Genomic DNA, 27,207 nt, shown 5'->3' on the forward strand with positions numbered 1-27,207 from the left:
TGTTATAACAGTACAACATTTGAATCAACCAATGCCTAATTCCACCAATTTTCTTTCTAAGGTCTTGAATACATTTAGATGAGACCTTTAAAGTTAAACATTGGTGTCATGAATAATATGCAATCTATGGCAGTTACTATCCAGCATTATATTTTTTTAAATTCCATCGCCTATACTTCTACTTCACTGCCGTTTCCCCATATACACATAAATCGCTACTTGTACCTTTTACCGCATTCCAACTGTGGGGTATGTTGTGTGTAACGCATTGTATTACGAATAAATGACCAAAAACATGCGAAAAAACGTAAAAAAGAACGCAATAATTAGTGGCAGAAGATTTGTGTTAAAATATATTTTTAATAATTTTCGCTTGCATACATTTTTATGCTTTTTCATTGTCTATACGTATTTCGAACACGTTGATTTATAGATGTTCCTTTGTTTCTGGTCATTGCAAGCATTTTCTCGCGTCACGCTTTGCCGGAATACTAGTGTTTATTGTTTGTTTAAATAAAATCACTCTACTGTATGTTAGATATCGCATAATTCTACACTTAAATATTGTATATAAGAAAGTCTATCATGTAATTGAAATTATTTTTATGTTCTTCAAAATGTTGAATTTAATAATATGTTTTTAGGTGATTTAAGAAAATTTAAATTCTAGAAGAGAATTTTGTATATACATAAATACATAGTCTGATGTTACTCAATGTTTGTTTTATTTTATTTGATTTTACGAAATAATAATCTAATAAGTTTAAAAATCGAGCGTCTGGTAAATATATCTTGTGTACATTTTTCATTTTGTCCTTTTGCTTACACAGTTTAAAAAATTGTAAATGTGATATGTTTCTACAGTTTACGTGGATGTTCGACATCATAATAAAAAAAAACTCATTTCATTGGGATTCATAAAAATTAAACGAAATTGCTATAAAATGCGTTGAATAACTTTTGTTTGTATTGGAAGTTATTTCATAGTATCAAGGCCTTATTATTTAAATGAAACAAAAATAATTTATGTATTTTTTATAATTAACAAACTTCTATCTACAAACAAAATAAAAATCAACAGTTCACATTTTTGTGTGCAATGAGGTAAATAGTAAAAATTAGAATTTCTTTGGTCATTGAATATGTAACAGACAGCATAAGTATATTTATAGGAAACCACAGAAGAATTAATAATCCAACAATGTAAAAGCTATGTTTATATTTTTTTTTTGTATTTATGATCCAACTACTAACTGTAAAGATGCTTCAACTTACACTCTACTTGAGTAAAAAATAAATGTTTTTTCATCTGTTTAAATGTCCATTTAAACTGTAGGATTTTGTTACTATTATTAAATATGGCAAATAAATCTTAAACTATGTAATACCCTTATACATATGAAACTTCATATGACATTGACACACAAAATGTGTACTATAATTTCTTAGTTGTTCAGAGCCCAGGCTTAAAACAGTCTGTTTTTGCTCTAAAATATTCATCAATCATTTAATTTTAATGGCAGCTCTCAGCCTAGCGCTTCTGCTTCTTGGATTAGTGTCTACTTCCTCATCAGTGGGTACATCCACATGTTTATTGAGAGCCTTCCACGGAGTGTCCAGGAATTCATTTATCGTGTCTTGGTCTTGAACCAACATCGGACTTAGATACTTTAAAGGCACTGGATTTGCAACTTCATTAATAATGTTACCAGCAATATGCCTCTTTATAATGGTATCTTCTAAAGAATGGAAGCTAATAGTAACTAATCTACCATTAATTTTTAAATAGTATCTAGATAACAGCATACCATAATTGATTTCGTTCAATTCGTTATTAACGAAGATCCGTAGAGCTTGGAATACTTTTGTAGCATTAGACTGAGGCCTTTGTAATTTGTCTAACCTTATTTCATCTGGACAACAGGAGTTCACTAAATCTACTAGTTCCTGCGTTGTGTCTATATTTTTAATCATGTATCTAGCTTGGATGATAGTTTGTGCTATTTTGGCCGCTTTTTTCTCTTCTCCATATATCTTGAATATCTTGTAAAGCTCATGTTCGTCTGCCGTCGCCAGGACCTCTCTTGCTGTGATTTGATAAGGATCTCTTCCTGCATCCATTCTCATATCAAGATAACCGTTTTTGCTTATTGAGAACCCTCTTTCTCCCGTATCTAATTGCATTGACGAACAGCCAAAATCAAATAATATGCCATCTATAGATGACTGCCTTATATTATTTTCTTTTAAAAGTTTTGGTAATTCACTAAACCTACCCAGTAGTGGTGTAACTCTGTTTGGATACTCTTCTGATAGCCTTTTTGCTCGTTCGTAAGCTGTCGGGTCACGATCTAAAGTAATAAGGTTACAATCAGCAGTCTCCAGAATCTTTCTGGAGTGTCCACCAGCACCAAAGGTCATATCAATATACAACTCTTTGTCTTTAGGATTAAGGTATTTTATGGATTCATTCAACATAACAGGTGTATGGTCTTTATATTCTACTGGTTTTGAACAGAATTTCCTGCAATATAACCTTGTTATAGTACAAACACTTCGTGGAATCATGGTTAATCCCTATTAAATATTCTCCTGAAGTAACCTTTGTTTTCTTCTTTCAGGAACTTTAATACTTCGTTGGATAATATCAGGTTGCACTCCTCGCTATTAAGGCCAGTTGCAGAGCTCTGTTTTGTTCTTTTATATTTGTTTTTGTAATAATTATCTGCTAACTTGTTGAGGGAATTGTACTGAGATTTGCAGAATTCAGAGTCCAAGTTCTGCTTCTCTGAGGTCTCAAAAGCAAGCTTTACTTTGTCTCGGATGACTTTGCCAAGGTCTCTGTAAGGGTAAAATTTAAAATAAATTATTGATCTAATTTAAGTATTATTTATTTATTTACTTTATTCCAACATAGTTTGATCTATAATATTGAGTCATTTTATTTGAAAACCCATTTTGTAAGATATTTACTTCTCCATACCTTGATCTATGCTCAGTCAACATTGTACATTGTAGGAGACATAATGTTATACAATATTCACTATAAATATCTTAATCAGTGAGCCCTTAACGAATAATTGTTTACATCGATAATTTAAATCTCATATAAAAAGTTGTAGGATATGCAGTAACATATTTAATTACCGTAAGTTTCATGTATTATTTATGAAGAAACGAAGCGTAAAGATACATGGGGTAATCACTTGAGATTATGTTTCATAACCTAATTCTGGTACTAACCTGTCTCCTTTCGATGCGTCTAAAGGCCATTTAGCAATGAGTTTTATAAATTTCTTGTACTGAGTAGTCATAGCTAAATGTATTATTTCATTTTAATACAATTTTAGTTAGAATTTATTGAACCGATCGTACACACTACACAGTGACACACATGTCAAATGTCTTATGTCACTATGACTGATATTGATTTTTTTTTTCTTCGTCCTTAGAGGACAGGCTATAGTCTTACGACCATACTGCCTAGTCTTACGTATTTATGACTGATATTGATAGTTTTGTAGCGTTTCGTTATTGCAAATATTTCACTATTGAGTAGGTAAATGGCATAAAACTGTGAAATAATACATGATTACTTCTAAAAATATTAAAATCATAAAGAATGAAAGAATACGTAGAATAATTAGAAGAAGATGAAAGTCTACTTAGAATTGTATACCTAGATACTATGACATTGCTTATCACGGTTAGGTAAAGGTGTATTGCGCCTATATTTCGCCACCTATATCTAGACCTTTTGAACAGAGAACAAGCCATTGCAATCTACTGATTACAACTGAATACACAGTTACAGACTCCGGGCTGATACTGTACTGAAAACCTTAATATCACCTTACCCGGTCCGAGATCGAACTCGGAGCCAGAGTATAGCAGTCGTTCTGGTTGTTCGTTCTGCATACGCGATACTTCATCGCTAGTGAGGCAGACACAGTAAATATTTGTAAAAATACTAACTAATTTAATTTTGTTTGGCGAATATACAGTAAAATCTCGAAATGTCTTTAACAAATTAAAATAACAGACTGAACTTAATAGTATTTTTATAATATTTATTATGATTTATCACACCATGTGAAAGCGACATAATAAAGTAAAACGATATTATAATATTTAAAGTTTTGTACAAATATAAGGATGATTCATCACAACATGTAAGAAGGATATACTTAAGTACCTACATACCATCGGCTACATAGACATGGATTTGATATTTCATTTTTTCTCTTTATTATACAAACATAATAATTCTGAATATATTAGGTAGATAAGTACCTAGCTATTACATACCTATAATTCAGGCATAATATTATAAATATTATGACCATACATGCCATAACAAAAGGACGGAGATGAAGATATAAATGTAAACGAAAGTCTAGAATAAAACCGTCATAAAGGCTAAATAAGGTATAAAAGCCCAGTAAAAATGTGTGTTTACGGGTCCGCGGTATAGTCTGGCTTTGTCGTAAATTTTATAGTATCATTCAATTATAATAATCCTTCAGTTTCTATTGCCTTCCTTCCCTTTTACTTTAATATAAGTACCAAGTTACAGTGCTGTCGAAATATTATCTTGACCACTAAAAGATGGCGCGTGCTTAATTTTTGCCAGAAGTAGGTAGGTATATAAAATCTATAGTCACTAGAATTATGTAGCTATCTTCAAGACACATCATGCGGGTAAACTAACCCCTGTAATCGGCTGGTCGTGGATTGTAGTAATATGATGTATTTTTTATTGGTATTGAATCACGAGATGCGCATGCGGTTCGTCTCATCATATGATACGACCGCCCATAAACGGTAGCAACTCCATAAACTTTGAATTGCAATGTACACTACGTACGTGGTACTCCATTGCGTTTGTCACCCTGAGGAGTAAGATAATAAGCATCCTAAAGAAATAATTTAGTAGGTCAAATATCCTCAACAAGGAATATAACAGCGCATACACACACTGCTGCCTGGCTGTAGGAAAATTACCGTATTAACATCTGTACTGTTTCCTAACGTCGTTATCCAATGAGGCAAAAATCTTATACGGAACTATGTTATTTCCGGTAAACTTTGAATAAACGTAAAACGCAGCCGGATCAGCGAGCAATAGCTAGTTTCCTATAAAAAGGCTATGTTTGCTAAATAAAAAGGAATTCTGAGAATAAACCGCCCAATTAGTCAATACCTACGCAATTAATGAATGCTGCGGGCGGGTTCAACGGCCTCGCTTGTTCGCTATAACAGATTTATTAAACTTGAAAATTAGAAATTGATTTGCGTGAATTTAACACTAATGTGAAGGGTTAATAATACTGATTAATACGAAATACACCATTAGGATATAAGACAGTATATTAAATACTTAGTTTCTGTGTTTGTATACCTACCTATACTACCAAGGTATTTATTTATAATGGTAAAGCTATGAAGGAAAACCCAAGTAATATTATCGTATGTAATTTAGGTAGATTATAAAAAGGAGAGTGAAAAGAATTTACACCTGCGCATTTGTCAGAGATTTTTTGGACCTAGTATCAACTTGTAGATCGTAGGATAATGTATTATAGCAAATTTTAGATATGATCCCAGTCCAATTTGGCGCATTCAGAGAATGTATGTATGAGCGAGGAAAGTCTTCTTTTCGAATTAAAATTGTATTCTACCTTTTCTAAATAACTATGTGCAATTGCAGCTCCGCCCGGGTATGATCTTTTTCGAAATAAAAATACCACTGCCTAGGTACTTTTCTGATACATGAAGTGAGTTATAGGTATCTAAGTATGTACCTATATGATCTAGGAGATACACACGTCAAGAAATATCCCCAAAAAGGGTAGGCAGAAGTGCATCCAGGGCACCCACTTTTTGCCTGTGTGTTCCAACTTCTGGTGTGATAGGGGGGGGGCCCTATCGTCATATCAGGCGCAAATTCCAGACTCCGAACATTGAGTAGGAAAGCCCAATCTTAATTTTCTCCGAACTGGGATTCAAACCTAGAACCTCCGAGCGGTGGAGTAACGCGAACGTCATACAACTATGCCATGGAGGCAGTCAGATCTAGGAGATGGTGTATATAAGTCCGTCCAGCATTTCCTGGGATTATTTTTAACAACTTAAAACTTTGAATTATCCCTAAAACTCTTATTTACAATATTAGTATCACAATGATACATTTATAATTCCGCAGCGTAACAAAATAAAGGGATTACCGCTGATCCCGATCGGCTATTTTTCAAATTAACTCGCCAACTAATCCTATTATTTTGGGACAGAGATCTGTGGCGCGGCGGCGGCATTTAATGGACCATTTTTAACTATGTTACAGCGTTTGCTTTGTGGGATTATTATGCGGGAGGTGGATAAAGGATATCCGAGGGATCAGAGATTTATATAATTTAATTATGTTCATGTGGAATTCATTTTTGATGCTTCGAAAAGTGATTGTGGATTTGCCATGGTTTTTGAGTCATCCTAGTTTAAGCAGGGAAGAAAAAATAAAAATCGAGCCTAACGCTTACGCAGACCTAGATTCTTTTCGAATGAGAGAACGAGAGGGTTGTGAACTCGTATGGAAATTTAAAATTAATTAATTATCTATTTTGCGAGCATATAAACGAACTGCTCTAAATAACAATAAAGAAAATAAAAATCGCTTTCTCTATATCACGTACTGTAGGTAGTTTAAACCACAAACTGGTTTTGAAAAGAGCAACACCATAGTTTCTTGCTCGTTCTTCTCCGGTGAGAACTGCTCTCCGAACTGGTGGTAGAGTTAATATTGACGGAAACTCAATAATGTATAACATTTTACAATAAATTATTTCTTTTCATTTCACTCTAGAATAAATCACACCGGTGTTGTATGTCATATTATACCGGAATACTACTAGTATCAGTTGTAAAATATATCAAAGTTAAAGTCTCGAGAACTATCGACAATAATAGTTTCGTACGCCATTAACCTACTTGAAGAGCGAAAAGGGAATTTTTAAGACTAAATAAAATGACGAATATATCGCCATTCTTTACTACCGATGTAAGAACACCTTTAAAGCCATTGACACGACGAGATAGCCCGCGTCATAACCAAAACGGGGGCAGACAGAGTCATAACCCGTTTCAGGGTTGGCGTATCGTCTGCTTGAATCTTTCCATTCAGTTCAGGGCCGTCTGCAGAGTTAAGGCCATTTTTAGTAACATTTCTGTGATATTTTATTATGATGTAAATGCGAAGGTATATTTGTTGAATTGTTTGACGCAATAACAGAGCAACCAGTTTTTTTTAAGTATAAAGACAATTTGTTATAACGAATTTTTATTCCAAAGTTATAGTTTCTTGTGGGTCGCTCACAAATAAAATATATACTCGTATATGGCTTAGTGGAGACCAAACTACTACCAATTACAGATGATATATAAAGGAGCTTCAAGCGAGAAACATAATTTAATTTATTAGGCGCTTTTACACAGCGTGATGGTCGTTTTTGAAACAGATAATACCGGTTATTCATAAGTCGTAAGTAATTCATCTACAACGATATTTTCGGCATAGTAACCAAATATCTAAAGAAACGTCTCTGGCTTTTTAACACAATACTTTATTGTGGTGGCAGTAGAGTCCAGCGTGTATTACTAAAGGTGGCCCTGCTCCGACCTAAGCCTACGTCCTATTTTCGACGTACGGATTGGTTTATAGACGTATTGAATTAGATCGAGACGGTATTTTCTGAGATTGATATTTTATTCTGGATCAAAATTCAGACTGTTTATAAGAATCGTCAGATCCTAAGCGAATGAAGAATATTGAGTCTATTTGTGTCGAGACACTTTGTAAGTTGTTCCAGTTATAAAACTGACTATTTATCATATATTTTTATACGTGCATGGCAAAGCTGCGCTACTGCATCTGATGGTAAGTGGAGAAGGATCCAATAGAATGTCGACTGATGAGAGATGATTACACCTGGGCAGGCGATCCTGTGACACTGTCGACACTGTAGGACAATAGGGTACCGGACTCATTTTTGTTCTTTACTATTATCAAATATTTACATTATATAAATTATAACACAGAAGGAATTGTTGAAATCCGGTAAAAAATCAACAAGTTATAAGTGTTTGAATTTCGGTAGAAGGGGTAATTAACAAGAAACAGAAAAGAGACGAAATACCCACATGTGACGTCATCGGGAATTACGACGCGTGCAAAAGAAAGAGATGAAGCGATATCCCCACATAGCGCCCACTTCGGCAAATTACAATATTTTAAATATGAATTACTCGCTCATTTTTTAACTAATTTTTATGCAGTTTTCCCAGGAGTGCTTCTTTTTCGTATTATTAACCATTACATATAGAATAATGTACAAAATCAAGCATAGGCCGGTCCCCTATTGTGCCGGCCTTAGCAATTAATTATAGCGCCATCTGTTAATAAACACGCATGAACTCTATCATCCCCGTTGACAGATGGCGCCCCAGTTACTCAGACGATCTCATTTGCAACCCCATTGAGAATAATTGATTGGCATGGATTTTGGCGCAGAAAAGAGGCTGGGAGTCGTCTCGCCATAGAATTGTTGCCTTGGCCGTGTTATTCTTGATACACTAGTCTAATGAACTACTTTCTTTGTGTAACATAAATGGGACTGCTTTTTATGCGACAGACTGTCTGGGTACCATCGCATTGTCTATTTCAATCATCAGTGTAAGCAATAATCATAGTGTTATAGTTTGAACATGGTTAATCTAATTAATTAATTACTTAGACTTCTTCAAAACTTACCTTATATGCTGTTAAGTCTAAGTAGTTCTGGCACTTGTCCTTTAAGCTTCAAAATTTATACAACTTGCTTGTTTACACGGTAAAAAAAATTTGCGGAAGTCGATTTGCACGTTTTCTTGATAACCAAAACCTCAGAATAGTAGTATTAATCACTACATAGTATAAAACAAAGTCGCTGTCTCTGTTCCTATGTCCCTTTGTATGCTTAAATCTTTAAAACTACGCAACGGATTTTGATGCGGTTTTTTTTAATAGATAGAGTGATTCAAGGGGAAGGTTTATATGTATAATAGCATCCATTAAATAGTGGAGAAATACTGTTATTTTGTTATGTTATACCCGTGCGAAGCCAGAGCGGGCCGCTATGTTTTTATATACAACGTTCACAGTTTTTCTGTAGTGTAGTAGTAGTAATGTTAAGTAGAATTGTTAATATTAGTGTATATAATATATAATAATATATTCACAAGATATTGTGTACGACGAAGCACAATGAAACTCACGTAAAACGAGACTGATTTTTATTAGGACGGTAGATCGAGAACAGGCCGGCTTGCACTACCCTCGACTCTTTTATAAATATTTCTATATTATATTATAAATTATAGGTACGTATATACCAAATCTATATACTTATATAAAAATGAATCCCTATTTCCCTTGGTCACGCCATCACGCGTGAACGGCTGGACCGATTTCACTATTGTTTTTTTTGGTGTATTTGTTATTGTCAGGAGAAGGTTCTTATGAAAGAAAAAATTAAAAAAATTGCGCGGTAAAATAGAAAATTTAAGAAAACTTAACGAAAATTATTTAATTTTACAAAACTGTCAGTTGTTTGAAATAATTGTCAGCGATTGATAGAGCGCTTTTCAAATTCATAGTTGACAGAACAACTTCTGTCGAGTCAGCTAGTATCTAATGTTTTAGGATCACAAGCAGTGTAGTTCTTGCCAATCAACTTTAAGTATAGCTGATATTGTTTATAACCGATCATTAGCAGCTCTAAGACGTATTATTATCGTCTTTGGTTGATAATGTACATACTTTATATAGTTTGCAGTTTACACAAGAATGCGTAACAAATACCGCTGCAACATGGCCATTTGACCAAAGTGTTTATTTTTAAGAATGCAGTCCAGAAAGACACACAAATTATTTTGAAACCGAAAGAAATAGAACTCACGTCTACAGTTCTACAACCACAGTTGTTACAAAATTAAAGAGGCCTTTCAACGTCTAGTACAAAAATGTACCAAGTCTACGATATACTAGTTACGGCACTTAAAAATAAATAAAATATAAACCTGTTATTTCTCCTTTGAATTTCTGCAGTTCATTGAATTTGTACGGCTTCACGATATCGTTTTACACTCCTTACGTACTTAGTGTTGCCAGGTTTGTTAGTCCAGATATCGGGAATTGTATAAAAATGGATTAATAAGTTCCGCAGGTAGATCCGCCATTTGCGATTTGCTAACTGGTCATTTTGACCGACGTAGAACTTTGTAACGTAATATATGACTTGCGTTTTTATTCACAATTTAGATTCTCCAAAATATAACGCGTAATTTCTGAATTATCTCTAAGTGATTTCATTACGAACAACTTGCTTTTGCCCGCGACTCCGCCTGCATGAAATAGTTTTCGGAGATATAAGCCCCGCTTTATATTTTCACTCACGAGTAATGTAGCTTCCTATTAGTGAATTTCCAAAATCGGTTCAGAAGTTCTAGAGATGAGCTTCTACAAACCTACAAACAAACTACAGCTCTTTATATTGAATATTTGTATAGGAATATAGATTAAATGACGCTGAAACGTTCGCTGTTAAATTATTTTTATTTACTCTGCTACTAACCTTTTTACGGGGAAATTACCAAGGCGGCGATCACTCAGAATGTTCTAAATACATATCATATAGGTACACTAGTATCTATAGAGTATAAATATTTTTATACATTAATGGCTTGCACAACCTCTCACTAAATATGATTAACGATAAATATATTTTAATCACAGTGCTGTCTTAAACAAGTCTTAATGATTGACAGTGACAGCGCGAAGTTTTAAATGTGTTTAGCGCTAAAACATGTTTAGTAAGTCGTTGTGCAAGCCAGCCTAATAATCGGATGGATAAACATGCAGACTAATCTTAACCTACTCTTATACAGTGATTTATTATTATTGCTCTTTTGCCTACATGTGAAATCGGTATTGATATGCAGTCGACGTCGGCTGTATTTAGCGTTTTCAGGCGACAGGTGGTCAGGGTCTATTTGCAAATATAACCAATAGAAAAACACTGAATAGGTTATCACAGTATCGAAGTATTCAGCAAAAGTTTTTATTTCTGTAAGAACTTCCATCGTTGGTGATATGTACTCAATACCCATTTACTCCCTCTATAGTTCTCAAGGGGATGTTATTGTTATCTGTTAGTAAAATGTATTAGCTCCTCAGATTAGCTCAATTTTAGTAGAAGAAATTGATACATAAATAACTGAAATTGCCACATGACTACCAGTTGGGCTATGGTCTATTATGTTATGTTTTGTTTTATTCCTTCTTACCCGACTACGGCGAAGCCTACCCTTACTGGTAATGATTTTAACACTCTATGTACCTGTGTAGGCATTCATTTAATGTCCCACTATAGCGTTGGACCTACAGAACCTATTTTGACAAATGAGATGCCTATCAATTCGTATTCATTGTGCGATGGTCTCAGAGATGGTTAAAGGCAATGACAATTATTATATATGCTATATTTTTTTAAATTTCTTATATTGTTTCGGCAATTTCTTTTAGAATTTAGATATTAAATGCAGTCTGGGTTGTTTTTAAATGACGTCACATTTAAAATGTTGCAAAACTATTATAAGAAATCCGAGATTCTAAGAATGCATTATGTAAGCTAAATTCGGTTCATCTAAAATTATTATAATTTTAAAACCATAAAATAACAAATTTATTCTCGCACAAGAATCTGAGTTTGGAATTTTGTATTTATTTAATTTGTAGCATATTTTAATACAGAAACATACTCATACCTCAGCGGACACCACACGTCGCAAATACAAACTTACAGTCAAAGTAATCAGTAGTACGCCGGTCGAAGTAAGTAATATTTTTATTACGAAAGATTCTCGAGAAATGCTCCCCAGACGGCACTAATGAGAGTCTAGCGACTAGCGACGTTCGGCTGGTCGCATATTGGCTGAAGCGATAGCGACTGCAGATTTTTTGGAGTCGGGTTAACGTCAATACCGAAATCATTTTATAAAATAAAATATTTGTATAGGCAAGTGTTGCTCGTGTCTTTGCTCGTTCTAACGTTTGTTTGTGGGCTAAAAATTTGCTTAACTAAAAACCACAGCATCTATATTAAAACATTTATGTGAATGTCCAGCTCACAACATTATCAGCAGTTTACTACAAAGAACAATCTTTAGTAGGTTGATTCCCAAATAAAAAAAAAGAAACGTAAATGTCAAAAAACAAAATAAGTAATACATAATATGACAAGATAGATAATAACATGACATAACACTTAGGGTTAATGCAAAGAGTTATCTATATACTATTATATAAAGCTGAAGAGTTTGTTTGTTTGTTTGTTTGAACGCGCTAATCTCAGGAACTACCGGTCCAAACTGAAAAATTCTTTTTGCGTTGGATAGCCCTTTGTTCGTGGAGTGCTATAGGCTATATATCATCACGCTATGGCCAATAGGAGCGGAGCAGTCATGGCTAATCTTAGGAACTACCGATCCAAACTGAAAAATTCTTTTTGTGTTGGATAGCCCTTTGTTCGTGGAGTACTATAGGCTATATATCATCACGCTATACCCAATAGGAGCGGAGCAGTAATGGCTAATCTCAGGAACTACCGGTCCAAACTGAAAAATTCTTTTTGCGTTGGATAGCCCTTTGTTCGTGGAGTGCTATAGGCTATATATCATCACGCTATACCCAATAGAAGCGGAGCAGTAATGGCTAATCTCAGGAACTACCGATCCAAACTGAAAAATTCTTTTTGCGTTGGATAGCCCTTTGTTCGTGGATTGCTATAGGGTATATATCATCACGCTATACCCAATAGGAGCGGAGCAGTAATGGCTAATCTCAGGAACTACCGGTCCAAACTGAAAAATTCTTTTTGTGATGGATAGCCCTTTATTTGTGGAGCGCTATAGGCTATATATCATCACGCTATGGCCAATAGGAGCGGAGCAGTAATGGCTAATCTCAGGAACTACCGGTTTGAACTGAAAAAATATTTTTGTATTGGATAGCCCTTTGATCCCGGAGTGCTATAGGCTATATATCATCACGCTATGACCAATAGGAGCGGAGCAGTAATGAAACATGTTGCAAAAACGGGGAAAAATTATTAGTTTTGAGAGCTTCCGTTGCGTGCGCTGCGTAAACGGTTAAAGTTATGCAACAATGATGTATGACGGGATTGTTCCTCTTAAAAAGTTCTAAAAATATATACTTATTATAAAACAAAGTCCCCCGCTGCATCTGTCTGCCTAAACGTGTTAAACTCAAAAACTACCCAACGTATTAAGATGAAATTTGGTATGGAAACAGTTTGAGACCCTGGGAAGAACAAAGGCTTCCGGGAAACTACTACTTTTATAACGGAAAACTTTAGCCTGAAAAACTTTATAACGCGGGCGGAGCCGCGGGCAAAAGCTAGTAAGATTATATAGAGCGGAGATTTGGAAGATTGTCATACAAAAATTTAGCGCTCATGCGATGGTTACTCAATCTACCGTGAAATAGCAAAACAGTAATGTAAAATACTTCATATTTGTCCATAATGTGATTTAAACGTTTTTAATGGGAATCTTAGTATATTTTCTGTAAATATGTTATTTTTGAATGAATATCCAAGGACGCTGTCTTGTCACACGGAGATTTCAAATAAGTCAATGTTTATGAATTTTGCGAATCCGTTTATAAGTTTCAGAGATCAGTCCCAACATACAAACCTTACCTCTTTATATTTGTAACTAGATACACGATATTTATGTATTTTCTTCCGTATAAATGCCTATAATTTTTTTCTTAAACACGATATACCAAGATTCCTTATGGAAGATAATTTTATAGATGCAATCCCCGCCATCCCAGAATACTTAGGGCCAGAGTAAATATCGGTCAAGTCGCATTCGTGTAGAATAAAATCTCTGCCGCGTGGTTTCACGACATTGAATCTCACACTTTTACTGCATAAAGTATTGAAATACCGTCCTGGGAGCATTGAGCAAATCGTCCTTGCTATAAACAGATAGCATACCAGTGAAAATAACGAATAATATATACATAACAGTCAGAGTAATAAGTATTTTTTTATTGTTTTTAATAACGAGACGAGCGTGCCGATTACCTGATGGTTAGCTACACGACCATCCATAAAGAGTAGAAACATCATCCAACACCTTGAATTACAAAGTATTGTTTGGTATTACACTGCGCTCGCAATCCTGAAACATGAGATGTTAAGTCTTATTATGTCCAGTAGTTACACTAGTTACAATGTCCTTCAAAGCGGAATACAACAGTAACTACACACTGCTGCTTAGTAGCCGATATAGACATTGCAGTGGTACCTACCCAAGCGGACTCTCACATATGAGAGACATACCACCAGTAATAGTAATTAGTGAGCAGTATAGGACATCTAAAGAATGGCCGCAGGTTCAAACTCTATACACACCTTTGACTTTCCGGAGTTAGAGTGTATTATTAATCAATTATGGTGCGCTTTAACAGAAAGTAAACTTGTGAGGAAACTTACATACCCTAGAATTTTCCTTAAAAAAAATCGAGGGTACGTGAAGTTTGCCAACCAGCACTAGGCTAGCGTGGTCGACTAAGGCCTGAACCTTTTGGGTAGTAGAGGACGTCCGTAGTCAGCAATAAGACACTATATAATACAGGTCTGGTATTATTATAAGAAATCTAATGTTTTAAAGAGTCGCAGTGCAGTTCCACGCTGTCCTTTGTTACTCAAAGTTCTCATAGCGCCACTGGTGAGTAAGCATCAGGCTAGCGACTTGTATGTCTATGCATTTGTATATAGTATCCAACAGTAAATAACTCGATTAAGCCATACGAACACTATCGTATAAACAGTGTCGTAAAACAGTTTATCAATAAAACAAAACAGCATAAATATTTATGTGGTGCCACGCGTGAAGTCCCCTCAGTTTCTTACTGCACTTATGAACGGGGATTTTACTCGTGAAAATCAACATTTTTTCACCGACGCTCACCTTCTCTTACCATTGGTTGCGTACTATGCGAATATTTCTAACAATTTTGCGTACATTGCGTGTTTAGTCTGTAATTGATGGGTGCGTGGGTAAGTAAGGTGGCAATGGATGTGGATTAACGAGAGTGGTATGTCGGGGGATGTCGTCGGTGAAAGGCCACGATGAACGTTACAAAGTGTGAGCCTTTTGTCTCAGTTAAGGTGCGTTTTTGTTTATGCGATTTTTCTAATTATATGTTTCAGTTTTATATATAATTTTTATATAATTCGGAATCCAAGCTATCACTAGGCCGCGGTATATAATACTAAGCTGCAAGTAAACATCTTTAACCTTATTGGACTACATTGATGAATAAATATTAGCCTGAAAATCATTTTTTAAAGTTAAAGAAGATTTATGCTAAAAGAGTCTTTATGGACTCAGGGTATCAAAACATTGCTGTCTACATGAGTCCATTTCTCAGTATGTATAAGATATTATATCTTTGCTTTTTCTATTATGTTTTTTAAACACTAACGATATCTTCAAATGGAAAGTATTCGCCTGCAGACAATTTTCACTCCGAAGATTTATATCCTTATTGTTTGTTCTAATAGCAGTCAGTTTACATGTAATGTTACATGGGGAAATTAGCATCAAGAGTAGCAAGAAAGGAAATAAACTCTTACAAAAACTATCACAATCAATTTTATAGCGCCCACTTCCGCCTTTAAATCTGTACTAATCTATTTCCGATTAAGCGGAATGACAATACATTCAGTTAACTATTTATAACCCAATTTAAAGCCGACGAGATTTACGACGCTTTTACTGAAACATCACGATCGCATCAATTAAACATTCGCCTAATTTCACCGAAATAGCCACACGATGTAGCATGATTTCGATTTCCGTATTCGCAAAGCTATATTGCAATGTATGTTTCAAAATTTAAAATTAAATATGCGGTTTTTGAAACCTGAAGTACTGCATAGAATCAATTTATAATAATTTTCAGTTGGTTATACAATTAAGTTTTAATATTATCGTTATTTTATCACTTCAGTAGCGTAAGGTGTTAGAATAAAGTCGGTTTTAGTTATAATTATTGAGAATTATAAGGCTGATTGTGTAACAATGGGTTAAGTGTCAAGATTTTAATTAATTGCGACTAGCTATTTTAATTAGTCGAGATATTTGTTAATTCCGTTATTGAAATTTAAAAAAAAATACTACCGCGAGACCATTTCGATTCCTGTACAGATGCAATACCACAGACTAAAAATCGCAGCCGCCCGCCGCGGCGCGCCACGACACTCCCCGCTTACCGTAGGGCGGTCGGCGCGCGCATCGTCGGCCATTTCTCTGCAGTCGGCCCCAGCGCGTATCGCTCGCGCCATGCACCCATAGCACAATTACATAATCAATCGTGATAAAACAATTAAAACAATCTGAGTGCCGTCGTGTATCTGTAAGTGACTATTCAGTGCAACAGCGGCCAATGGATTCTCTGTGTGTACGTACCATTATTTACTATTATGAATCAAAAACAGTTTAGTACTGTTGTTTCGGCTATCGATTGTTTGTATTTCACTACGCGTTTTTGTCTGTGGTTTTCTCTTAGTTTATGTCATTTGGATGTATATTTGTGTTGGTACTTGGTACGTGAAAGGTTTCCCAGCTTTATGTATGTAAGTGTATATTTGTATAGTTATGGAGGTTATGTTTTATACTACAATGTTGAATTGGTACCTTTTGACTGAAAACTGATAAAATTTAACTATAATTATTTTTATATTTAAATGTAAGTTGTATGTATACAATTCTAAGTAAATCGTTTGTTTAATATTATAATTAAATAAGCTTCTCGTAGCGAAGCAATTTTATTGTTGCATTATGTATTTTACTTGGGTTTACTTGAGCTGAAACTTCTCAAATGATGTTTATAATGAAACAAACTTTATGTTATTTTGTACGCAGATTAGAAATTATTTTTAATTATAGTGTTTATACTATATTATTTTATAGAATGAGTAGTTAGCAGAAATTATTTGGCGCCGCGATAATTTTCAGGTACTATTTCGAGTATACATTTGTGCAATATACTCACCAGGTATTCTGGAAGGTAATCTTATTTATGAAAGTTCTATTTTGTTCCTATTTTACGAGCAGATATACCATTCATCGGATTGGGATAAAATTTTAGCAACTTTTGCTTGCTCTTACGGGAAGGGCCTATACATACTACAATAATTTTCAGAAGGTGGTGCGTGCGCGTGAGCATGTCTTAGTTAGATATTTCCACAATTAGGTATTTCTGCGCAAACGCACCGCATATCAGCTGCTGATATTATCCTACTAATATTATAAATACGAAACTGTGTGAGGATGGATGTATGGATGTGTAATTTGGTCATAATATAAAGATACATATCAAGTAAGCCGAAAAAAAAATTATCCCGGAAAACTCTTTCACGCGGGTGAAGCCGCGAGCAAAAGTTAGTGTAATATAAAACAACTATAACATAGAAAATAGTATGTAAAACGCAACTAAATACAAGTTTCATCGGCTTTTGATACTTTTAATACAAATATTATGTCCGAAGCATCACCTTACGATTTACCGTTTACCAGTCATGCAGAATAATCACTTATTTATCGATTGTAAATGCATGGGACCGTGAAGCGAGTATATATTACTGGTGGTAAGTCACTCGTGCTGACTGCCTCGGTGGCTTAGTTGTAGTGCACGCGCGATACACCTGCGCTCTGAGGTCTTGGGTTCGAATCCAAGGTCTGTGAAAATTAAAAAAAGTTATTAGCCCGGAGTATGAGTTTGAGCCACCAGTATAGCGCTCGCCCCTATCACATCATGGGACGGAACACACTTGGCGAAAAGTGGGTGCTCTGGTTGCGCCTCTGCATATCCCCTTCGAGGATAAATGCGTAATGTGTGTTTGTTTATTTTTGTTTTCGATAAGTCACTCGTATGAGTCCGAGTGACTAGTTACCACCGCAACGTCTATTTCTGCCGCCGTGCAATATTCTGAAAGCAATGTTATCAAGCACCATTAGGCAAGCGGCATTATCTCTTAATTCGATTACACAAATAAAAATTATAACTTTCCCCATCCCTTCTAAGTTAAAGATGTGAGCATATGTAATGTATTGAACTGTCTGAGGCAATAATCAATCATATTAGCCCAATTTACGATGCCGACAAACTTTCTGATTTGGGTTAACGACCAGCGCCTCATGATACCTGGCATTGACGCGTGAGATGGCCACGTGGAGTTCACTCAGTACTAGACGAGTGAAATTATAGGCTTTAGTAAAACTTACCTATTTATAGTTGAAATATTAACTCAAAATCTATATTTGATTGAGTTAATATTAGGCTTTGGCTATCCGTGGCTCGTAAAAGTACATACTTTAATTCTTTTTAAGGCCAAACTAACTCTACCAAGATTAAAAGTGAAGTTGTTAAATGGTTGACTGAAAAACGATACTGCGGTCTGATTCTGATTGAAAATATCTAATATTTTACTTTTGTATTTTATTTTACGATAACTATCAAATAAAATGTACTTGTAATTTACAAACCAGACGCTCATTGTACGATATTCTCCTTATTAATATTTCAAAAATATAGAGTTAATTTATGAATCTTTAATATTAGCTAAGCCTCTCCTGTCTAGATATAATTTTAAACTACAAATAAAGCCGTATTTTACTCGTGGAATAACCTTTATTACTATCTAAAATCTGCCTAAGCTAACACATCAATAATGTACGGCACATTTTAAGTCCCCTTCTCCCTCCACGCTCGCTCGCTCTTATAGGCTTTTGCTATGCATCACAAGAGTTCCCTGTAAGTCGCGCAGTCTTGACGCAGCGAAGTTGCCCCGAGGCGGCTAAGTTTCATTCACCGCGCTTTACTTCAAAACTTGTGTAGTCGTGGGTGTGAAGAGTGGGCTCTATACTCTGTAGTCTACAATGGATGTTTGAGGTACTGCCGATGGCAAACAGTGGTTGTTTGTTGGGAATTTTAATACTTACATTGTCATGTAACTTTAAATGTTACATAGTGATTGGTGTGAATGGAACTTTCATGCCATAAATTTAGTTTTAATTTTCAGTCGTACATATAAGATGGGGCAACGGTTTTTCCGAGAAATATATACCTATTTAGGTAAATATAAAGACTGCTAAAGTCAAAGAATTGGAGATAGGTCAGTTGGATTTCTTTTTGAAATGAAAATATGTGTAATTATGTAGTTGTTGTCACATCTACAACGGAGAAAAAAATATATATGGACATGATATAAAAAAGATGTAGGTACAAGACGTGGTCTTATCATTTGAAGCGATTTCTGTAATTGGATTAATTAATTATAACTTTGTCCTGTGAGTAAAATTGTTTTTCTGCGTACCACCGAGAACACAGGCAAGCTTACACTACGTATATATAATCAGTGCATTCGAACTGTCCATTCAATGAATCAATTGAAATGATAAATGGGTGAGCAGAGGTCCTTGGGCGGAGGGCGCCCTCGCGGCAGATTGAACTGGTCAAGGCTGCACGCCCGTGGCTCGTTATCTATCAGTTTGCAGGACCTTCGGTTTAGGTCACTGCAGAATTCGATTTATATCTATATTGTACTAGATTTTGCTCGCGGCTTCACCCGCGTGAAGGAGTTTTCCGGGATAATTTTTCCGCCTTACTTGATGTGTATCGTGATATTATGACTAAATTACACAAAATCATTATAAATTGTAGCTTATGTGTTATTCTGATGTATAACCAATATTACTGTAAAGTTTCATCGAAATCCGTTCAGTGATTTTTTCCTGAAAGAGGAACAAACACACATCCATCCTTACAAACTTTCGCATTTATGATATTAGTAGGATTCTAGGTGGATAAAATTGAAATGGTGTATATAAAGGTTTTTTTACTAAGGTTACTTTTGTATTTGAGCATATCTGATTCCCTTTAACCTAAGAAAACACGGCATGTATCTTTTTCTCAACAAAATGAATGTGAAGGCGGATTTATTGCCTCTCTTTGCTAGACAAGTTTAAGTAAACCACGTAGCGTACCCTTTAGAGTCTGTACATACGTTTTTTAAACAAGCTGCCTGAGGAAAGTGTTTCAAACGCAACTAACTTAATCCAATGGGGAATTGTATATATTTTTATAGATAATATAAATGCTCATGGAGAGCGTTCGTATATCTTACTTGAAATACTTTATTCCATTTCGGTGCCAGGAAGAGGTGACGAAAAACAGTCACGCCCATATATTTTTTTAACAAGCACTGCTGTGCACTGCACCTGATGGTAAGTGGAGTGAGGTCCAATAGAATGGCGACTGACGATAGCAGTCGACACAATAATGCCGGCCTGTTGAAACCGGGTATACCCAGGCTTTTTTTGGAACGCTACACACTTACATGGGTCACTATGGTGGGTTTTGACACGTTGAGTACGGTGGTCGCTATCCAGACGTATCACCACATTTTGGATATTACCCATGTTAGATCCATGTGATGTGGCTTTTGAAATTTGTCGTATGACCTACCTTAGTAACTCTATTCACATTACCAGGCTAAAGTTCGTAAGTTCCAACATACCTGGTATTTGATATCGAACTCCAGCCGGCATGCCCTTTGTGCCACACAATGGGCACTAACATTCCGATTTCATTCAATAGACGCTTGCCACTTGCTGAATCGATTTGTGAGGAAGTTCTATTTGGTCTGGAATATTGAAGGCAATTTAAAAATCGATGTTTAGTATTGTAATTCGTTTTCAATATTCTACGTAGTTCTGGTAGCCTAATACCTGCTTTTGATTAACTGGAGATAAATGTATTGATCTGTTGTCGTGTATTTAAAACTAAGTGATGATTGAATCCAAATCTCGTGCTGGTGTGGGTTTAATTTCAGTCATTGCGAATGAAAAAAAAACTAAAATTGTAGTAATATGGACAAATGTATGGGTTTATGTAAATTTCAATTTGAGAATGTCCTTTCCCGGCGTGCACTTAACTAAAATAAAATAAAATAAAATAAAATACTTTATTTATCACGTAGGCGAACAAAGTTGCACTTATGATACGTCAAAACAAAGAATAAGAATAATTATTATTTCTAAACAACTATTAAAATCACTTATATAACTATGGAGATTTTAAATTAGGGATAAAGTTTATACAAAAGACTAGGTACAAAAGTACGAAGTAACCAGCTCGGGCTGGCAAGTAGGGGAAATAGAAGGGTAACGCGTCGCGATCCTCACCGGTGAGGACATGAGCCCTAGCCTAGCTAACCTACCAGCCTTTCACTAGCTACCTAAGTGATGACTACCCGAAGAAGAAAGGCAGAAAGAAACTCCGGGCTTTCTTATGTGTCATCAATTGTACAGTACTTCTTTTGTATTTTTTCCAAGTCTTTCTTGTACATAGTCACAATAGTTATATAAGCTAATGCACGCACATCACCGTTAACATGGGATAAGATGAAATCCAATCGACTAAACCTGGAGCGGCATAAAATAAAATTAGCGATAGCAAATAAAAGAGAACATAGATTCATACTTAAATAACGGCGTACAGCGTGCATTCGCCTACATTTACAATAATAGTTTTCAATCATGAGAAAAGAAAAAAAATAGTGATATTGAACAGGCAAACACAACATGATCGGGTGGTCGTCTTTCAAAAATTACATTTCATTAAGATATGATATGATTATGTCAAATTAGAACTATAGAAATGTCATTATTATAAAAAAGCATGTGAGACATGTAACAAAGACATTTTAGGCAGTTAATTAATTACTAATGTGTGCTAACATGGTGGGTCATTGTGTGCAGGACAAACTTTCCAAACCGTCTTATCATTAAGGTAATCAGATACAGTATAGTATCCTTTACACATTAATTCACGCTTAACATAACACTTGAATTTTTGTTCGGTCAAATTGGTAACTTCGAAGGGAAGTTTATTATAGAACTTAATGCTATTAACTAAGAAAGATTTATTGGTTTTACAGAGCCTATGATTAGGGACAACCAATTTATTTTTATTTCTGGTATTTAGACTATGCAAGTCACTGTTTTTAATAAAAGTACTAAGGTTTTTACGTACGTACATTATATTCTGAAAAATATATTCGGCCGGCAAAGTCAGTATATTCACCTCCTTAAACATTTGCCTAAGGGAATCATGAGAGCGAAGGTTGTAAATAGCTCTAATCGCTCGTTTCTGCAAGATAAAAATGGTCTGCAGATCTGCAGCAGAGCCCCACAGAAGAATACAATAGGACATAATGCTGTGGAAGTAGGTACTAAGTACTATATTAAAAATTAAAGGAAATTATATTTGTTAATTCAGAACTTGAACTGCATTTATGCAAAATTAAATCGAAGTCCATTGAGCTTCTTTTAAAAATATCCTTCATCAACTTGCGCATTTACTATTTCAAGTGAAATTAAAATATTTTTACGGTTCTAAACTACACGAACCCACGTAATCGGCGTTCTAAAAACAATACAAAACGAGAAGCCACAAAAACGAATCGCATGGAAATATTTTATTGCTCTCAGCGGCCTCGGTCGCGGTTCCCGATTGATAAGTTAGTCTAGACTGGATTGCAAATCGATCGATTACATGTGTAGCGTTTTACATATCAGCCCTTATCTCTAAAGGGTTGGGCAGAAGTGTAACTAATGCAGTTCGCATTAAGGCACTTTTAAGCGACTTAAATAATACTCCGGGCCATGCAGTATTTGTGATGACACATTAAAGTATTTATTCCCATCAATTTATAACCAAAAAAACTAGTATTCCGATTTTAAATGTAGAATATCAAATACATAAAAAACAAATTTCGCATAAAGCATTCAAGTGCTATCAGACAGCAATCGATAGTGTGATATTTTCTCAGGACAAACCACATCTGAAGGGCGTGCATTTTGCATACAAGCATCTAGTATTGACGGGTAAGTTTGCAGACGGTCATGTCGGGACGTAACTTATGAGGGCTCAACTTTTGCTGTTTAATTAATGAGTCTGCAAGTTGTTTATTGTTGTAGTAACAATGTTCTGGGATGGAAATGAAATAGACAATGTAAAGTATATGGTCTGGTGAGTAACACCGTTTATTTGTAGATCTGGAGATTTTGTCGTCGAATCTCAGATGAGAAAACACTTGTGTTGGTGTATTTTCTCTTCAGCTGGATCTGTGAGGTTGTAACATTAGGTAGGCTTGTTGTAAAAACAAAGTTAACTTATCACTAGAAGTTGCTATAATATGTTGCGGCGACCTCGTATTGGAGAGGTATAGGGCATATAGAGATAAGAAAAAGTGAAGTGTTCCTGGTCCTGGAAATCGAATCTACGAACATTTGATTTCACAACCCAAATACGCTTCGATATAACCTAGGCGCTAGAACGAGTAATTACGAGCACATAATAAAACAATTGTATACTAAAAGCACTTATACAAATGACCCCAAAAACATCCAATTAAAATAACTACAATTATATTACAATTGTTACATAAATTAAACGAAATAGGACGAGAGAACTCTAGACGGCACTTGCCCTAGTTAAACTTGTGCTTTCTTGAGACGAAATGTGATTCAATTGTATTTTGTTGCATTAACATGTATTTTAGCACCTTACAAGAGACATAACTTCAGTTTCTATAATAAAGTTTATCCTACTAATATTATAAATGCGAAAGTTTGTGAGGATGGATGGATGTATGTTTGTTCCTCTTTCACGAACAAAATATTGAACGGATTTGGATGAAACTTTACAGTAATATTGGTTATTCATCAGAATACGACATTGGTTACAATTTATAGTGATTTTGTGTAATTTGATCACACTATAACAATACATATTATAAAGTCGGAAAAAAATATCCCGGAAAACTCCTTCACACGGACGAAGCCGCGATCAAAAGCTAATTATCAATAAAATATATTATCTAATATTATGACGTATTGTGAAGCTTCCTTCTGTAGATATTGCAACAAGTTTGCTGGTGGTAGGAGATATTTTGTATCAGCCTGGATAGTGACCACCGCACGCAAGGTGTTTAAACCCGCCATAGTGGCCCACGTAAGTGTGTCGCGTTCCGGGATCAGCCTGTGTATATCCGGTTCCAACATGCCGGCATAATTGTGTCGACTGTCGAGGTGTAATCATCTCTCGTCAGTCGACATTCTATTGGAGTTCACTCCACTTTCCATCAGGTGCAGTGGGGTCACTTTGCCGTCGACGTATAAAAAAGTCTATTGCAACTGATGCATCCAGTTTAAGTCGTGATTATTGCCATAACGAGATAAGGGGCGAATTTATTGCCATGTTCGTCACATTCTAAGCTCCGGATCGATACAGCAGAAAGTTTTAATGTCACTCCCCGACCAGGAGATCAAACCCGAAACCTTGGCACTGCAGTTAATGCAACTACACGTTAACTGAACAGAGTAAAAAATAACAACCATCATGCCTTGTTTGCGTTAAAAGGCTATCGTTTAATGAAAACATCGGATGATAAATTAACTGTGTTTGACACTTGAACTCGTTAAAACTCCATCTATAACGAGAAGGGAAATTTGCGTTTTTCAAGAAGTTAGTTTTTTAGTTTGGTGTGGTAATTAGTTGGTGTCTGTATGCTAACGTGCTGACTTTATAAACAAATGGACTCGGTGTTTTACGTATCATTTAGTTTATATTTTAAATGTTTTTTTTTGTTATGTAATTTAATGGTAAATAGTTAAAAGCGGTGATTGCATAGTGGAGAGTGGAACGAACTGCCGAAACGAATGTCTGCAGGTTCAAAATCCACGGGCACGTGCCTAAGACTTTAGTAAAGTTATGTGACTATTCGTTATTATTGCTAGTTTTAACGGTGAAGAAAAATAAGCTGAGGAATCATGCATATCTGAGAAGTCTTCTATAATAATTTCGAAGGTATGTGAAGTCTCCTAACCCGCTTTGTGCCGGTGTAGTGGTCTGAGGCCAAACCCTCTCAGTAGTAGAGGAGGCCCGTGCCCAGCAGTAGGCTAGCACATAAAACAGGACTATTGTAGTGGCTAAAATTTCATGGTAAGTGACTATTGACAATTGATAGGCACATTATTAGGCACATATTGATAGGTAGACTGTTGCACTCAAATACATCAATTAATTGTAATGATCATTAGACAGTTCGTTATTTTGTTATTTTCAGATCCAGCGCGAATTAACGCTTAAATTTTTACAAAAACAATATATAATAAATATATGGCTTTGAAAGTTTTTATAATCATTGAGCTTTTAGAGAGGGTCAAATTCTAAAAAATGGCTAATGATTATTAGAAATAAGTGTCATTTTTGAATGTGGCGGTAAATATATAGTGTCTCAGTTGCTGTGGATGTTGCAGTTTTTTACTTTTTCGTATTGCGTATTATAACTTATAGGGTCGGTCTGCCCAGGTCTTATAAAGTATATTTGTCACAGAATAAAATGCTCCGGTTGTTTGGCTATAAGGCTTTGCAGTGTTGTTGAAAAATAATTGAAAACGGGAGCTCGAGGCTTCTTCAACATTGTTGGAAAAATCGAATTTGATCAGAGCTATTGATGCAGACGATAATGGTTTCAGAGATAACTGAATACAGCCCAGGGTATTTTCTATTTTAATCTTTTGGGTATTTATTAAACAATTTTGTGCTCCGTCTTGAAGAAAATTGTAGTTGTATTGTAGTTAGATCAGGTAATGTTTGAATATTATTTTACTATTCAGTTCTTCTGCATTTATTGGGTATTATTTGTAGAAATCGATTTCTTTCAACCTTTTCTTCTTATTTCTGCTGCCGTGTAAGTATTATTTTGTGATTAAAATTTCTGAGGCTCAGTATTTGTGGCAACGTTTTATAAGTCTTTTGTAAAAAATATGGCGCTTGATAATTAATAAATTAACTGGCGAGATGCACGAAAAGATTCATGACAGCGGAAGCCGTGAGAGTAGTCAGAATTGTGCAAAATGGCAGTTGCTAACTCTATGGAATATTATATATAGTTTTACAGCCTTCCGTATGCATCATACAAAAGCGACTGTAGATAAAACAAAGGCATATGCAAATCCTGAACAAATTATAGCAACAGGAAACTATTGGGGAGACGTATACCATCCGAGTGGCATCCGCGCTAGCGCGTCGAGATTGCAAGAGGCCGGCAATTGTGCATTCCACTTAGGGTTGCCAGTACCATTGTTATGGCAAGGGTTGAGTTTGTGCTATCTATGTGTTGGAGATGAAGCCGTTATAATGGATGTGATATTTTGTTTGTTGATAAGGTAATTTCGCAATATCAAAATCGGTTTCGAAGAAGATTAGCATAAGATAAAATAAACTCTTCAGCTTTATACATTAATATAAATTTAGTGTATATTTTAAAATTTAGCTGGTTTTTGGATGTAACTAAACTGCGCTGCATGACTTACAAACAAGACAAATTTTCAAAACACAACAGGCAAAAATAAATTTGGTCAATATGGTTGGTTATTTGTTCAAGAACTCTATCCAAAGAAGCAAACATGTTTGGGCGTCATTTTCAAAAAAAAATTATATAATTCCAATGACAAATCGTTTTCTTTGTGAAAATAGTGGCAACCTTAATTTGTCTATAAACTGTAGCAGAGTTCACTCGTACAATGCACGCGACAATGGATTTTCGCCACTCTCCACCATCGGGGCATGTTCGTATGGATTTTTGGCCGAAACAAGCGCCAATTGCTAGTGAATTTTTTGTCGAATTTTTATACTGCCTGATTTTTTTCAGTTTTTTTTTATGAATTTCTAAACTGTTATGTCATTTTTGGCTATTTTATCTTGCAGTTGGTAGAACTGTTTGTAATTCAGTTTAAAAATACTAGCTTTTGCTCACAGTTTGGGCAACGTTGAAGTCCGTTTAGAGCTAAAAGTCCGCCTGCAGCCTTAGAATGTGGCATAACAAACACGGCACAAAGGTCCATGTCGTCTAATTATAATTGGCCGAGAGACCAATGCGTGAGTCACATGATAGTCTCTCGACCAATCACAACATGGGTTTAAGTTTGGTGTTTTTTCCACAAGAT

General features: G+C 35.3%; 2 protein-coding genes across 2 annotated transcripts in view; one reads left to right on the forward strand and one right to left on the reverse strand.

Annotated features, from left to right (window-relative positions):
* Positions 1–1,022: 1,022 nt before the first annotated feature.
* Positions 1,023–3,422, reverse strand: LOC115453144 (probable methyltransferase-like protein 15 homolog). Its single transcript, XM_030181800.2, has 3 exons — positions 3,244–3,422; positions 2,576–2,841; positions 1,023–2,507 (listed from the first exon to the last, which is right to left on the reverse strand). The coding sequence occupies exons 1-3, from the start codon at positions 3,312–3,314 to the stop codon at positions 1,504–1,506; spliced, it is 1,341 nt and encodes a 446-aa protein (XP_030037660.1). The 5' UTR covers positions 3,315–3,422; the 3' UTR covers positions 1,023–1,503.
* Positions 3,423–16,454: 13,032 nt separating this feature from the next.
* Positions 16,455–27,207, forward strand: part of LOC115453163 (neurexin-1) — a 199,510-nt gene continuing 188,757 nt past the window's right edge. Inside the window, 1 exon segment of the mRNA XM_037438235.1 lies at positions 16,455–16,588. The gene's annotated coding sequence lies outside the window, so the exon portion shown is untranslated.

This window comes from Manduca sexta, chromosome 13 (assembly GCF_014839805.1).
Source record: "Manduca sexta isolate Smith_Timp_Sample1 chromosome 13, JHU_Msex_v1.0, whole genome shotgun sequence".
Taxonomy (NCBI): Eukaryota; Metazoa; Arthropoda; class Insecta; order Lepidoptera; family Sphingidae; genus Manduca; species Manduca sexta.

What these genes read in the sequence shown, in the direction of transcription:
- LOC115453144 (XM_030181800.2), bottom strand. Translation starts at nt 3,314, where the DNA reads ATGACTACTCAGTACAAGAAATTTATAAAACTCATTGCTAAATGGCCT. An exon ending in GACGCATCGAAAGGAGACAG is followed by an intron (nt 2,842 to 3,243) that starts GTTAGTACCAGA and finishes TTACCCTTACAG; the next exon opens with AGACCTTGGCAAAGTCATCC. An exon ending in CAGGAGAATATTTAATAGGG is followed by an intron (nt 2,508 to 2,575) that starts ATTAACCATGAT and finishes TCTGTTCAAAAC; the next exon opens with CAGTAGAATATAAAGACCAT.